The sequence below is a fragment of the Gymnodraco acuticeps genome, unplaced genomic scaffold, assembly GCF_902827175.1.
Source record: "Gymnodraco acuticeps unplaced genomic scaffold, fGymAcu1.1, whole genome shotgun sequence".
Lineage (NCBI taxonomy): Eukaryota > Metazoa > Chordata > Actinopteri > Perciformes > Bathydraconidae > Gymnodraco > Gymnodraco acuticeps.
The window spans coordinates 328,250-343,497 of record NW_022990335.1 but is presented as its reverse complement, the minus strand read 5'-3'; the positions used below and the strand labels follow the sequence as shown (position 1 = coordinate 343,497).

Genomic DNA, 15,248 nt, shown 5'->3' with positions numbered 1-15,248 from the left:
TCCTGTTCTGGCTGCCTTACACTGGCTCCCTATAGAAAACAGGATAGAATTTAAAATTCTTCTTCTCGCCTACAAAGCCCTTAATGGGCAGGCGCCATCTTACCTTAAAGAACTCATTATACCCTACTGTCCTACTAGGGCATTGCGTTCCAAGAATGCAGGGTTGTTGGTTGTTCCTAGAGTCTCTAAAAGTACAATGGGAGCCAGAGCCTTTTCTTATCAAGCTCCACATTTGTGGAATCAGCTTCCAGTTTGTGTTCGGGCGGCAGACACCCTATCCGTTTTTAAGAGTACGCTTAAGACCTTCCTTTTTGATAAAGCTTATAGTTAGGGCTGATTAGATTCAGCCCCTAGTTTTGCTGATATAGGCTTAGTTTGTCGGGGGACATCTTACTTCTTCCTTCTCTCTGTCTATACCTGTGTACTCTCATGTTCCGATTAACCCAGCTTCCCCAAATGTCTTTCTTTTTGGTGTCTATATACGCCGGGATCCGGAGTCATGGATGATCCTGCGCTCCTCTGTCCTGGATCGCGAGCCCTGGATCTTGAGTCGTGGCTGTGGTCCTGGATCATAGGTCCTGGATGGATATCCTCGTGGATTCATCTTCCTATTATACACACATGCATTTCCAAACATTTGGACTACCTATGTTGCAAATGTATTATCTTTTCAATTTACACACGGCATCTATTGCACGTCTGTCCGTCCTGGGAGAGGGATCCCTCCTCTGTTGCTCTCCCTGAGGTTTCTCCCATTTTTCCCTTTAAACTGTGGGTTTTCTCCGGAAGTTTTTCCTTGTACGATGTGAGGGTCTAAGGACAGAGGGTGTCGTATTGTCATACTGATATTTTGTACAAACTGTAAAGTCCACTGAGACAAATGTAACATTTGTGATATTGGGCTATATAAATAAACATTGATTGATTGATTGAATACAAATGCTGCTAGTTTAGAATTTCTTAATCTTACATTTGTTTACCAGTCAAGTAATCCTAATAATTGCTAAATGTGAAATAAATGGGTAATTACTTCTACAGTATTTTGCCTCTCAATGGTGATACTGACCTTAGTATTTTTAAAACTCTGGCTATGATGTATACTAATTTCAGTAAGACTTTCTATTATTGCATTACAACTTGCTGATGGCATTGTAGAATTTATCACATTTTCTAGACCTCGCTGTCCAAGGTTACACTTATTTATCTACCAACAGACACCTTAATGTACTCTTAACATTCCAGAATTAATTGCTGCCAAAAGAGCAGGGTGCAAATCTTCAGTCTTTTGCAGCTAGAAAAACTTGCTCTCTTGGTGTTATTGTCATTATCACCTTCACTACTGATCCCTTCATCTGGAAACCAATAAAACAAGTTCAGGCACATCCAAGGTATGTAAAGGCATTCTGGGAAGTGTGGGAACACAGTTAGTGATTGACATGTATTTGTCAGACCGAATGACAAGTAAGTGAGTATGTTCAGGTTGATGTATAATGTCTAGCCATTAAAAGAACATGTTGCAGACGGGTGACTTCAAAGCATAAGCCGGTTATAAAGTTTCACTAATGATTCACAGTCAGCAGCAGAGTTCAGCGCAACCCTGTGTATTATATCCATATATCCATAGATAATTACTGCATGTCATCCAGGGAGTATACGTTTTATTCCATGGGAAAGACAGCGTGTCACAGGCTGAGTGCGTTTATTTCTGTCACTTGAACTATCTTCTCTACAGCTGGCTCTGCATTCATCATGTACGGAGATCACATGGATAAAGGGGTTTGTGAGACTGAAAGACTGAAAAAAATAGTAGCTCATCTCACCTCAGAAATCCTTGACATGTTTCCAACCCGATGGCTTACTGTTTTACAGGGGACCTATTATGCAAAATCCACTTTTTCATGTATTTTATACACAGACTTGTGTCCCACTTTTTGTCCTGATCCATTTATATAAAAACCTGTCTGAAAATGAGCTGATCAGATTCTGGCTACTTTATGATGTCATGACGATTTTTTGGCCATTAGCCAATAACCAACCAAGGTAACACCCCCCCACCTTATCACCTGAATCTCCTCCTAGAGCACCATTGTGTTGTTTTTAACCAAATATCTCTCAGAGGGGCGTGGGGAGGGGCTCCTTGTTTTCATCTAAAGTAACAGACAGAGAATCAGCACTTTTGAAACAGGGCTGAAACAGGGGATTATGGGATGCTACAATGCACGATCTGTTTGGTATTTTTCGAGCCAAACACTTCAGAGACATGTTTTGTATATATCTGAGACCTATAATATATAATAATGAAAAACAGTATAATAGGGGACCTTTAAAGCTTGATTACAGGAGAGATGAACATTGGCAGCTCAGATTTTCTTCACCTTGACAATTCTTTTGTTATATTTTTTTGAAAAGCCAAGGATTAAGAAACATAGAAAGAGGGGTGTTCTTTCAAATAAAAGTTTGACATCTTGAAAATGCACATTTTCTCTTTTCGTTTCACAGAAAAAATACAAGGCGTCAACTTCAGCTTATCGAAGTGTCAAGACTAGAAACGGATAAAACAACTAGCCTGGTAATCAGAAGTAGAAAAATCCACCTCCAACATCTCTAAAACTTAGTGATTGTCATATGGTATGTCGGGTTATGTCCAGAAGTCTCCTCTGGTTTGAAATTGTTCAGAAAGGCACTGCTTCAAGCCAAGAAATACACATAACTTCCCTGTAACAAAACTACTGACATTTTAACTTTTGTTTTTGTTTGATGGATCAAACAAATGAGATGAGACCATGTTTAATGAGTAAGCTCTACAGGTGCTGCTTGGAGTATTTGTTACCTTTGGGCAAAGCCAGTCGGACTGTTTTCCCCCTGTCTTAATGCTAAGCTAAGCAACTCGTAGCTTTTTGGTCCCGTATTGTAAAGAGATGAGAGGTGAGATTTTTTTATTTCTTATATAGAAAGCATGTCAGGTGCCATATGAATACTGTGAAAGTATAAAAGTGCTCAATCCATGAAAAAATACAAAGTACCTGCATTCAGAAACTGTGCCTTTAAACCAGCTGCTAGGACTTCGGCAAGAGTTGTCCCAACTATATATATATATAAGTACTACAGTATGTTAAGTCATTCCACAGTTGCAATGGCAGTGCAGAGGCACAGACAGCGCAGATACAGAAAATCTGGAAACACCTGACCTATCAGGAGAGACTTCGGCAGGGGGGCTGAATAAAGATAAGTTGTTATTTGAACATTAAAGCATGTTAAGATGTAAAAAATACAAGTATGAACCTGAAATGTACATAAGTTCTCTTTAACATACAGACATAAGACTCAATCCTCCTATCTGACTGTCTGCAAAAAAGTTAATATCTCCAAATAGGTGAGATACTGTAGCAGAAGCAAGTTTAAACATAAAAAGTGAGAGCTATTCAATGAGTGTCTCCATCCATCTCAAACAATTCTGAAGAGCTGTTCAAATACGTCTCAATTGGTGCTCTGGGCAGATAAGAGCACTGATTCACTGACTGACAGGAACTGTGTGGGGCTGGACTGCTGCTCGATCTTAGGCAATTATTATTTATATGATTGTATTACCAACTGAGGCTAACTATATTGGCTAACAGTCACTGCAAAATTAATGAACTTAACATATTGCCAATGGCAGTTTCTCTGACGGTCATCATTGAGAGAATGAACAACAAACAGGAGGCTAAAATGGATTAGCAGAGTGCTACTGTGCACTTGCTGAAAACCTGTTATTTGCATTTATCCAATGGAAGTGGATAGAAGTATGTGTGTATTTGTGTGTGTTATGTAAATATCTTTGAACAACAGAACACAGTTTGCAGTTCACCAACTGTCATCCCAGAAGTTGTTGACAGGTCTCGGCATGCAACTTTCTCTATCAGAAGTATCAGTTGTTTTTATGGTAACAAGTCAATGTCTTTGAATTTAGCTCAGCTCACATCAAAGAGGGAAGACAAGTTAAAAGCTTGTTTACCTGTATTATTTCCAGCCAGCCTGGCTGTTATTTGAATGGGAACATTTCGCTGTACATAACAATAGGAATTTAGAGCCACAAAAGCACAGTGCAGTAGACACTAATGCTTCACCTAACTAATCCACTTGCTGGTACTTGTTTGCAGAGACTCTTCTTACTGCTATATGAGGAACGCAGTGCTTGTCCTGGTATCATCTGTCACCCACAGCTTCTCTTAAGGATTTTCCTGTTTTGATCCTTGCCATCTGTGCCTCTCCCTCTGCTTCTGCTTCTTCTTCTTCCAAAGTGTATTGTGATTCAGGTCTAGCATAGATATGTTTTAATGGTCATCATCATTCTAAGAGCCATTTCTACTTTTGCATTCGAACATTTACTCAAAACTGACAGTCATCCGAGAAAATGTAGTCCAGAGGGAAACAAGTATCCCCCATTAACAGAAAAATAAAACAGCTGAGGCTCCCTCAATAATGTCACCCAATCTTCTACAATAACAAGAAGGAATCGAAATAATGATTTTAAAGGGAACATTCGGAGTTGACACTGTCAGGGCTATAATGGGGTTAATCTCACTTTCATGTCAAGCAGAACATTTGAAAAACCTCCAAAATGAAACCTTGCTGCAGCAGCTCCAGCAGTCATTTACTCAAATGCCATCACAGAACTGCCCTGTGGTTTTTAACCTTGAAGAGATATCCAAATGTTGATTAAATTGGCACAGCTATTCTCTTAAAAACATGGCACAATTTCAGTCTGCTTGGAAATAATCACTGAAAGGAGCCTTAACAATTGTATACTCTTTTTGTTGTATTGTTTGTGGTGTTCAATGGCTGTAGTCACATTTATATCGTAGATGATTTATACTGAGCAAGTCCAGCAGCTGATGTATCACATGAGTGAAATTGTGCAACTTCAACTTTAAATTCATTATCGGAGTTGCATGAGAAACAATGGAAGTTAACAGACGAAAGAAAATGTTTTACAGGCACTGCCAGCTGGGTACTGCATCAACTGTATTCTATCGCCTGTCTCCTCTTAATCAACTGAAGTAAGCTTGGCTGGAGCTCTCCCTCTCTGTACCAGACTCCATGTCACATCAGCATTCCTCATTCCCCTCTAGCAACCTGCAATTAATACCAGATTTGCTTCTGGGCCATGTGTGGCTGTGAGTCTGCCGTTTGTGTGGGTTGATGCCTTAAAGTGTACACTGCTGTGTAAGGGGTTTCTTTGCACAGATATGTTATATTCTGCTACCGGACCTAATGGGGACTGGTCTCCACCGGTACAGAGTGGTACCGCTGCAAACCGCAATCATTCCTGTCTGCCTGCCTTCCCCACAGCATGTGTGCACCAGGCACCAACCTCGCAATGTAACGCCGACGATTTGATACTGGAACAAAAGACCTGTGAATGGAACCTGCACTTGCTCACCCCTGCGACACTCTAAACTAAAACAGCACAATATCTACCCAGTGTAAAAACAGTAAAGTGTCACTATTCTAATAGCATACACATCATACCCTCAACAAGTGCTTCAGTTGTTCTCACACATGATGTTTGTGTCAGGGAAAAGTTAAGTCTCACTTTTGAATGTCTAGTGCTAAGTGTAGGGTACACATAAGGCTTTAAAGGAAAATCCCACCTCGGTTACACTTCACACTGTAACGGTCCGATGGTGTCCGATGGGATGTGCTACAGTACTGTAATTTACTATTTTTGTATACAGCCACTTTCCCCAAATGTGCATGTTGAGTTGTTGATTTTCCACAATTCCCCAATTGCCTCAGAGGTGTGTTTTTTGTGCTGTAGGAATTGTGCGATTTCCACTCAAGAAAAGTATGAGTGGGAAGATTACAATGCCCCAGAGCAACATGTATGGTTGTTCAAATTACATGAAATTACCCCGCAACAGTGTTATATTTCAGATGCTACTGGCAACACTTCCACATAGATGCAAGTTGTGTCTACATTCTCTGTTGTGCCTCTGTATCTCTGACAGCTCAATGATGGATGGCCCTCTGAATGGAAGTCAATGAAAAATGACACGTCTAAATAAAAACACATTTCTTTTAACAATATGTTAATATAAGTGCAAGCATTTTGACAAAAAATCACATTCATTCTTTGCACAATATCAATTATAGGTTTTGTAATATAATTTGTGTCCAGTCAAACTGAAATTAAAGTTTAATTAGATAAACATTAATTATTTTGTATTTATTAAGAATCAAGTTGTTTATGCATTTACAATGAGACTGAACCAAAACAGTAAAGTCTTGGGGAAGTAAAACACAAACAAGGAGCTAAAAAGCTAAATGCTTCACTACCAAAGAAGCTACTGTAGTTGCTAATTCTGTGTCTGCCTGATATTTGGTGGGAATGATGCATACAGTGGGTTTATCATGCAGTGCTGTATTTAAAAAAAAAAGCTGCCTTCTGCAGTTGGAAGTGATGCGGATGAGAACCATGACTGCCAACCAATACAGTCTATTTGTGGACTAGAACAAAAAAACAATGAGCTAAAACATGCTCCACAGAACTGAGGGGAACTGCAAACTGGTGATAACTCAATGTGGGTTACCCCTTTCATATTACACATCAATAAATCAATATAAAATGATTGATTAAAGCAGGTTAATTCTTATATGTTCACCTACCACTTTAAGGCTACCTGGCATGAGTTCCAGAAACAATGCAATGGTTTTAACGATGAGTTTGTTGAGAAATTTGGTTTTAACTAAGTCACCTATCGCTGCACTGGAAATATTTCAACACAAAGTCATGCATGTTTGGCCACCTGTACATGTGAGTTAAAAAAAAACACATGAAAACACCATTAAACAAAATGCGCTCACAGTTGCCAGGTTCCTTGCCTACATCAGTTTTATATGACATTAGGGTGAAAGGTTCCTTTAAATCTTTCAACCAAATCAGCTTTGCCCCAACTTGAAAGTCATCTCACACCTAAAGCGTGATTAGAAATGTGTCCTCAGGGTGCTGAGCTCTGGATATCATGTTGCTGTAGACTTTTGTGACATACACACATCGTTAGGTAAATCAAAGAATCGCTGTGTTCCTCGGTCTAGGGGGAGCCATAAGAAATATCCCACCATATTGAGCATTTTCCTGTTCTGACAGGATACCATTGCTGAAGAAGGGAAACCCAACACCCACCTGCAAATAACACTGACTCAGACATGGTGAGAGGAGCCCCCCCCATGACATCTTGCTGCATGTGTGCGAGTGAGTATGTGTGTGGGAGGCCTGCCATATGCTAAAGTGCCAATGCAGAGCTGTGAGGGGCAGTGGGTGTATAACAGACATTATAGCATACGGTAATTATGGATACTGTTTAGTGTTAGTAGACGTAAAAATACATACAAAAATAATAAAAAGCTATATCCCCTTATTTTTATAAATTGATGAAGAAATAGATCCTTGCCTATACAACATATCTTGTAGACAGTAATTGTACCAAAGTTCACAGAGGTCAATGAACAGATTCTTTATTGTTGATCACCTATGAGAGTTTAAATTTGGCATTTGGGGAAATTAGATAAGAAGATTGATACCATGTGGTTACTCTAATTGGCTACTGCGAGCAGCCCTTTAGTTTAGCATAGCATTAGCAGGCTGTGTCTTCGCTAGATGCTTGCTTGACGTCACTATGCTGTTGCCTGGCTGCAGGTGTGGACGAAAGATAAAAAAACTAAAAGGTGTACACATTAGGCTGGAATTTCAGTTTAAAACGTTATGCTGGAGAGTGGGGAATTAGCATGGGAAAGACAACATTGTCTATTATGTTCCTGAACAGGACTCGATTACAGCCCTGCATCCAACAAGGTTAGTAACTTATTGACAAAAATGCCTCCTGACAAAGCTGGGTCACCAGCGTTAGCATAATATGGAAAAATCATCTCAATTGCTCCTTCTTGGCAGAGAGGGACTGAGGGAATGGATGAAGCGATATGGAAGTTCAATTTGGCAGGCAGTGGCTCAGTTAAGGTCAACCCACCCGCAGAGTGACTGAATGTTTGGTTTTACTGGGAAGACAAAGAATTATGCGGCTGTGCCTCAGCCTAATCCGTCACTGCAGATAGAGGATATCTTGAATCTTAGAGGTCCTGCAGTGCCACAATAAGAAATGTGATGGAAATCTTCCACTATATGGAACTTCCTATATTAAGTCAACCAGACATTCCTCTGATGCCCCAACAGAGGCACAACTCCACTGGCCTAAATAACTGACTTTCTTGCAGCAGAAACAAGTTCTGAACACAATACTGACAGGCTGTATTATCAACCTTTAACTTTATATGGAAAATGTACAAGGGAGAATTTTGCTGGGGGGGAAATATGGCACTTACCCATGTGTATAAACCTGGTATAAACTAATAAGTAGCTTTTAAACTGAGCTTATTTAACAGGTATATGATCTGTTGAACATTCTGTGGATTTTTTGCCACTTGTGGACAGCAAAAACTAGCTGTATAAAACACATCTCTGATAACTCCTTAAGTTGATATGGCTAACCTATTAGCATAATGTTTCTATTTACAAATCCAGGATATTTGGCCAACTATTAATATTAATATTATCCCCCTTCTGCTTTTGTTTCCACCAACTCTTCATAGGAATAACTAGCTGGTAAAATAGCAGGTTGCTAAGGATTTGATAATTGGCAGTGGTGTAAAGTAAAAAAACAGTGAGAGTTAACCAGAATGGTGTGCCAGAACACCAAGACAATGAGTAAAAGGCACTATAAAGCTCTCTTTACATTACACATACACAACACCATAGGTTTGAGGCACTCAAACAGTTCCAAGTCTTAGGCCTCACATCAATATTCTCACAAGCTCCGGATATTTCTCTTGCATCTCATCCTATTCACCGGTCCAATGCACCACTGAACATGCACCACACCTCTTTCTACAGCTGGAGGCTTGCTGCATGCCAAGTGGAGTGTCCAGACTGGCTGAATATTGACATTCAATAATGTACAGTAAACGCTCATACTGTCAACTCTGACGTTTACTGCAGTCTGAACTGCATGTGATGACTGGTCTTTGGATGTATGCACTGTTTAGTAAATATACATAATCATACTATATGCCAGAATGAACAACATGATTCGAACTGTGCAGCTAAAGCCTTAAAATCATAGACTGTTGTAAACAAAGGGTAAATATGTTAAGATGTGTTTTCCTCAAAAATGAATGACTGTACCTTTAAAACAGCGAGGTACAGTGAAATTAAAGTGCTCTTCTCATAATACCAGGCTGGTGTTGGTGATTCATCAATACAGTCACAGGGTCTCTCTAAGTTTCTCTCTGTGTGCCTGTATGTCTCTCTTTCTCCCCCTCACTCTATAACTCAGTTTAATTCACATCAGTCTGCATAATGCATGACAGCACATAGGTCCCCCCAAGGCCTTTCATTACGTAAACCTGTGCAAGAGGAGCCACTGCAGCACTTTTACAACGTCCATCAAAACAGGGGCCAGCATGTGTTTGAGTGGTTTGTGATGTATTGCTGTTTAAGCAGCATTGAAGTCTGAATAGAATTACAGTTGCTTTGACCACACCAGTGAGTATTTCCAAACACTTGGAGAGTGAATGCGAAAAACTGGAGGCAAGGTTTTGTTTGTGTACCAGAATCAGCAAGTGCAAACAGGGATGAAGTGCTCCCTCCTCTCTAGGTGAAAATAATAAAACACAACTCTGCAGGGCATTATTGTAGGAAAACCAGTGGGGAGAGCCCTTGAAAGCTCTCAAAGTGAGACACTAAGCTTGGGGAAATCAGACCCTGCTTTTGTGCATTATCAAAACAGTCTCATACAGTATAAGGAGAATATCCGAGAATAACGTCTGCAATGTAACACTGCACAGAAGACGGAGGAGGCAATCTGGCCTTAAGAGGAAAACTCTCTCCCATCCAGCCAGTCATCACCTGCCTGCAGCCTCTGCAGAAATGCTCTTTCACTGATGTCTTTGAGGTAAAGTTCACAGTTCCACAGCAAAAGAGAGAGACTGACTGATGGTGGCATATAACCTTTTCTTATGAGAGATCTGACACCAAGAATCTGAGGGATGTATTTATATAATACATCTCCTATTTTAATATGTTTGGAGTAAATTCAGTAAAGAACCTTTACCTTATGGTGTAAATATCTACTGTAAGATGGGGGAAGTCTACAGGTGGCAAATTACGCATAGGAATTACCTCTTTGTGTGGTATGAATTTGAAGTGGACCAGGACCCTGTTGCATGTACCTGACAGTGTTTACAACTCACCACTTGCATTCTTCCCACATATCAGGTGTTGCCAGGGCTGCAGAGACCCCCATATCTCTGCGTCAGTGTTGACGGCCTGGTCCAGGGTTTCCACAGTAAACTTGGGGATCCCGTTATCCCGCTCCAGCAGCGCGCTGCGCAGCACCCGCGCGTAGACCTCGCGAAAGAGGCTCTCCATGCACGCAGCCAGGTAGATTGCCGCGTGCTCGTGGATCCTGACCGCGATCCTGCCGTCCACCATCCACCTGAAGAACTTTCCCACGTTGAAGATGAGTCCACAGCGCACCGACTTACCGCGGCTGAACTTGTCATCCTCCGTGCTCATGTTGTACAGGGACAAGGCACTGAGGGCCGCGCTGATGCAGCTCATCGACACGCTCCATGACAGGACGATCTTTATGGCACTTTGGATCTCGTATTTGGTGCATTTGGCGTAGCGCAAACTCAGGCGCTGCGACTCCTTTGCGACCCTGACCAGGGCCCGGCTGACCAGCTCCGAAAGCCTGAGCAGGACGTCCTGCGGGGGGGGCGGCAGGGTCATCTCCTTGTCCCTGCACAGTGCGCTCGCCAGTTCCCCGAGGCTCCACGGCACATCCTCAAGCTCGGGTAGTTTAGCACACTGCTCGGTGCTCTCCAGGATCTCGGCGTCTTCGACCAAGACCGTGTTAACAGTGTCCAAACTGTTGTGTCGACTGTGCATCGAGTCGGTTAAATGCCAGTGATTCCCCCCATGTGCCTCTGATAAGCACAGCGACGCACTGGAAGACCTGAAGGAGTCGGCGGCTCCACCATAACCCGAGTCAAGCGTCAAATCCTCCAGGGTCCTCGCTACTGACTTGCTACTCCTTGCCATAACTGCACTTCATACTGCAAAAGAAGGCTTGGGAAAGTGGAGGGAAATATCCAGAACGGTGGAGTTTGGATACGCACGCGTCTTGAACGAGTCCTGCTGTTAAATATTGTTCTGTTTTTAGTAAAAGTCCATCCAAGTTGTCAGTATAAAGTTAGAGTAGTATCTCACGCCAGTGCATCAACAGTCACAGTGCTGTTGCAGCGCAGTGCCTGGCAGATGGGGGCGGGGCCGTGGAGACCCGAGAACAGTTGTCAGCCAATGGACTCTCGGGATGAAGCAGCAAAGAGTTTTAATTGGATCGCTTTAGAGGATCAATAAAAAGTCACTGATGTGATCCATGATGAGGCTTCTTGGTATAAAAAGTCATTAACAAAATGTAATGTAAACAGTGAGCACATCTGTTCTGTACGCATACTTTTGTGAAGTTCCTCAAAACTTTAGAATATAATACATGCAGAAATCCTGCCATGTAAAAGTACAATGAAGGAAATTGCTGTAAATAATAAATCACATAATGTACAGTGTAAGTATAGCTGCTTTTATATAATCATGTTTAGGGACATGTCCTCTAGGGGATCAGGCTTTTCAAATATTTTCTCAGGGCCCACATCTGATCGTAACATGACTCAAGACCATTAATAATAGATTGCATGCATAATGTATCCTTCTCTGTTCCTCAGGAGGAGAACTCATTGAAAAAGATCTGAATTACTTTCAAGGGCATTCGCTGGGATCACTCACAGGCTTTAACCAAGCCGTTTTGTTTTCCCCCCCTAAAACCATTTAAGCTCTGGCTTCCCCACTCAGTACTCCTTAAACAAAAGTCATCATGGATGCATGAGCGAGTACAATTTAAAATATCAAAACAATATTCCTTATTCCTCAACAACAACAGTGAGGTATTTTGTTAAGGTTACACTTTCTGAAAATAACTGCAGTCATACTGTAATACTTACACAAAGTGTTCAATGCAAATAGCTGTAAAATGTCTATGGGCTGGAAGTAATTTAACAAGCACCATGAACTGGAGATTGCCCACTGATCTGAGGGACTGTGGCTGTTTTTCATCGTCGATGCTGTGAGACTGTTGCTCCTGCAATCGACATCAGGTTGGATATCTCTCTGGCACAACAGTGAACCCTGGTGTTGAGCAGTCAAACTTCAGTTTATTTGTCTGTGAAAAGGGCTCAAATGAAAGTTAAATAAAAAACTGAAATAGTTCAATGGGGATGGGGGTAGACATATATAGACATATAAGTCACAGAATAGTATTTAACTAATTGATTCAGCTGTGGTCCATGGTTCTGGTGTTGTATAAGTCAGAAATAAATCAATATTATTTCAATGAAAAGACTCCGGGAAAAAACAATAAGGACAATGGTGAGACTGAGCTTTATAACTAATGCTAATAATAAGTAATACTGCTATATTTCTAAGGTTCAGATTAATTGATTTGTTTAAAGGGCCCATGTCGTGCTTTTCCGGTTATTACCCATCCCCTTGTGTGTTATGAAGGTTTGTATGCATGTAAACGGTCTGCAGAGTCAAAAATCCTCAAAGTACACCCTGTAGCGAGTACAACTCTAACACAGAAAAGACCTGTCTATGCTGCCCCAGAACGCCTCATTGGAGATTTCTCATTTCCCATTGTTTGCTTCCTGGGTTCTGTGACGTGTGAATACCCAAATCAACAACAAATGACCGGATTGGCCCAAATGGACCAATCCGCGGAGCACCTCACACACCAGGATCCCTTGGCTAACTAACAGAGAGTCCCCATTGACTGAACGCTGGGGGGGGGGGCAGGAGCTCCAACAAGCCGTTTAGGACAGAGAGTGAATACCTGGTGAATACACATACTATACACAGAGATGCTGTATGAGAAACCAATGTGATTTGGGAAATTTGCACAATTCAAATATATTCTAGTATACCTCAACAATGGAAATATGATCAGTAGAAATAGCCATGACATGATATCTCTGTAACCTCAGCTGCTCTATACTCTGATGGGGAAAAAAGGACATGATGTAGGGCAACAAGATTGCTGGAAAATCTATTTCCATTGCACATTGAAAAAAGCTTGATTAGGTTATAAAGCGGATGTTGAAGGTTAATAATAAGCCTAGAGGATAATTGAATACAACAGTTACATATGTGGGTTGGGTGCAAATTAGCCTTTTCACCGAGAAACGGTTTTAATTTGGAAGGTGAAGCAGGGGATCATTTGAAATGGAAAATTAAGAAAGGGTGATTTTGAGCCAAAATCCTTTTTTTTGCCACCAGCCGAAGACACATCAGCGTCTCCTGTTTATGAGCCACACTATCAGCAGGGAATTCGGGATGAAATTGGCTTAATGTGGTCTTTTGGTCGACTTGTTAGCCCACCAATTTCGTCCAGACTGAAATAGCTGAGCAGCTGTTAGATGGATTGCCCAAAAATGGTACAGAATTAGATGAATGTGTGTAATATTTTGTCATAGGCGTAAATAACAGTAAAACGAATTGAAATCAGTGTAAGCAGATTTTGGTTATTAATGTGTATTATGTCAGCATGCTACCATCCCACACATAGATGGTACACATGGCAGACATTACGGGCTACCTGCTTAATTTGACAGAGCATATCATTATTAGCATTTTAGCAATTACATATATATATTTGGATAACATGGCTCTAGAATTAGTTTTGTTTTATATTACATCGTATTCTGCTAAATTATAATGATTTTCATACTTAAGTATACACAATCATACAGTGTAGTGCTTATTATCATTTAAGAGGCAATGAGCAAACACATTCTCGACAGTAAAGCAAACCTTCTGTTTATGGAGTCAACGCTGTGACTGCTCTAGAAAAATATAGAATCTAACTACTATATTTAAAAATCCAAATCTAAAAGTAGGGATAAATAAACCCTATTGCTTTTGAAAGTAAGAGAACCACAAATCAATAAAGACAGGGTAACTATTTTAAAACGTGATGAATGGGATTACTGGCATTTCAAGACAATCCTGGTTAAGACTGCCATCTAGTGTCCACTTTCTAAACTACATGCAATTGCATAAGTAACCCAGCACAGCCTACTTTACGTAATAAACTGTTCATAGTGAAACTTGTTGTGAACAAGTCCTTGGCATAAGCAATACAAATACAAATGTATTCAGCAATGAGGAGGGTAAAACTATGGCCCTGTCAGCACAAACCCAGAGGCTGATCCACTGCAGTGGTGTGCTCCATCACCCCTCAATCCTTCCTCATTAAGAAGATGGCCTGAGCTAACCTTTTTGACTATGTGATATTAAGAAAAAAGCATGTTGTGGGTTACAAGCACATCTAGTTCAAACCACACTAAAAGTGTCTGGGAATACGAGGCCACTATAAGGCCGTTTCTGGTGTATCTGAAAACTACATTGTGTTTGAGTTTGAAAGCTGCAGTAGAGATTTTACTGACCTTTTTGGTTCCTGAGTCACAGCTGTTTCAAGCAAAGCTGATCTGTTTCTCTATTGGGCTTTTCTTTATGACTACAACAGCAATGCTCAGAGCAAGTTAATAAGCCTGTAAAGGTAGAAACTTACTTTAAATGTAGATACTGTAAAGCTCCACAGGCCTGGATCATATACGCTTCAGCAGGCAGAGTGATGTTCCTCTCAATTCATAACAGCACGTTCCTCTTTCGTTTTACAGCATTTCTGTGTAATAAAACACAGAAGGAACAGATTAAACAATTTTTAAATAATATATTGATAATTACAGCATCTATCTCTTTTACACTTACTGGTCCATACACGGTAACGTTGTTTATTTCAGGACTGTAAGCAAAATATACAAAATAAACTCCTTTTAAAGTATAGGGTTATGTCTAAGAATAACATAGACTACATGATGTCAGACACTCATTCCCATAAAAAATAAACTAATTCAATAAATATAACACAATGTAACATAATCAATATAAAGTGTTGGTATGTATCTGTTATTCTGTTTTATGTGTGTTTTGACGTGACCAAAATTCCTGATTTAGAAAAACATAATTTTAGGTTAGATTTAATCTTTGACTGTAATTTTCACCCCTTGTTATCAGGCTTTAATCTCATTACAAACTAATA

At 40.5% G+C, this 15,248-nt stretch overlaps 1 protein-coding gene across 1 annotated transcript in view; it reads right to left on the bottom strand.

Moving 5' to 3' along the window:
- btbd11b (BTB (POZ) domain containing 11b) overlaps window positions 1-11,137 on the bottom strand; it is a 108,033-nt gene extending 96,896 nt beyond the window's left edge. The window contains 1 exon segment of the mRNA XM_034223407.1: window positions 10,285-11,137. Coding sequence (XP_034079298.1) covers window positions 10,285-11,137 — 853 coding nt within the window.
- Between the last annotated feature and the right edge of the window lie 4,111 nt (window positions 11,138-15,248).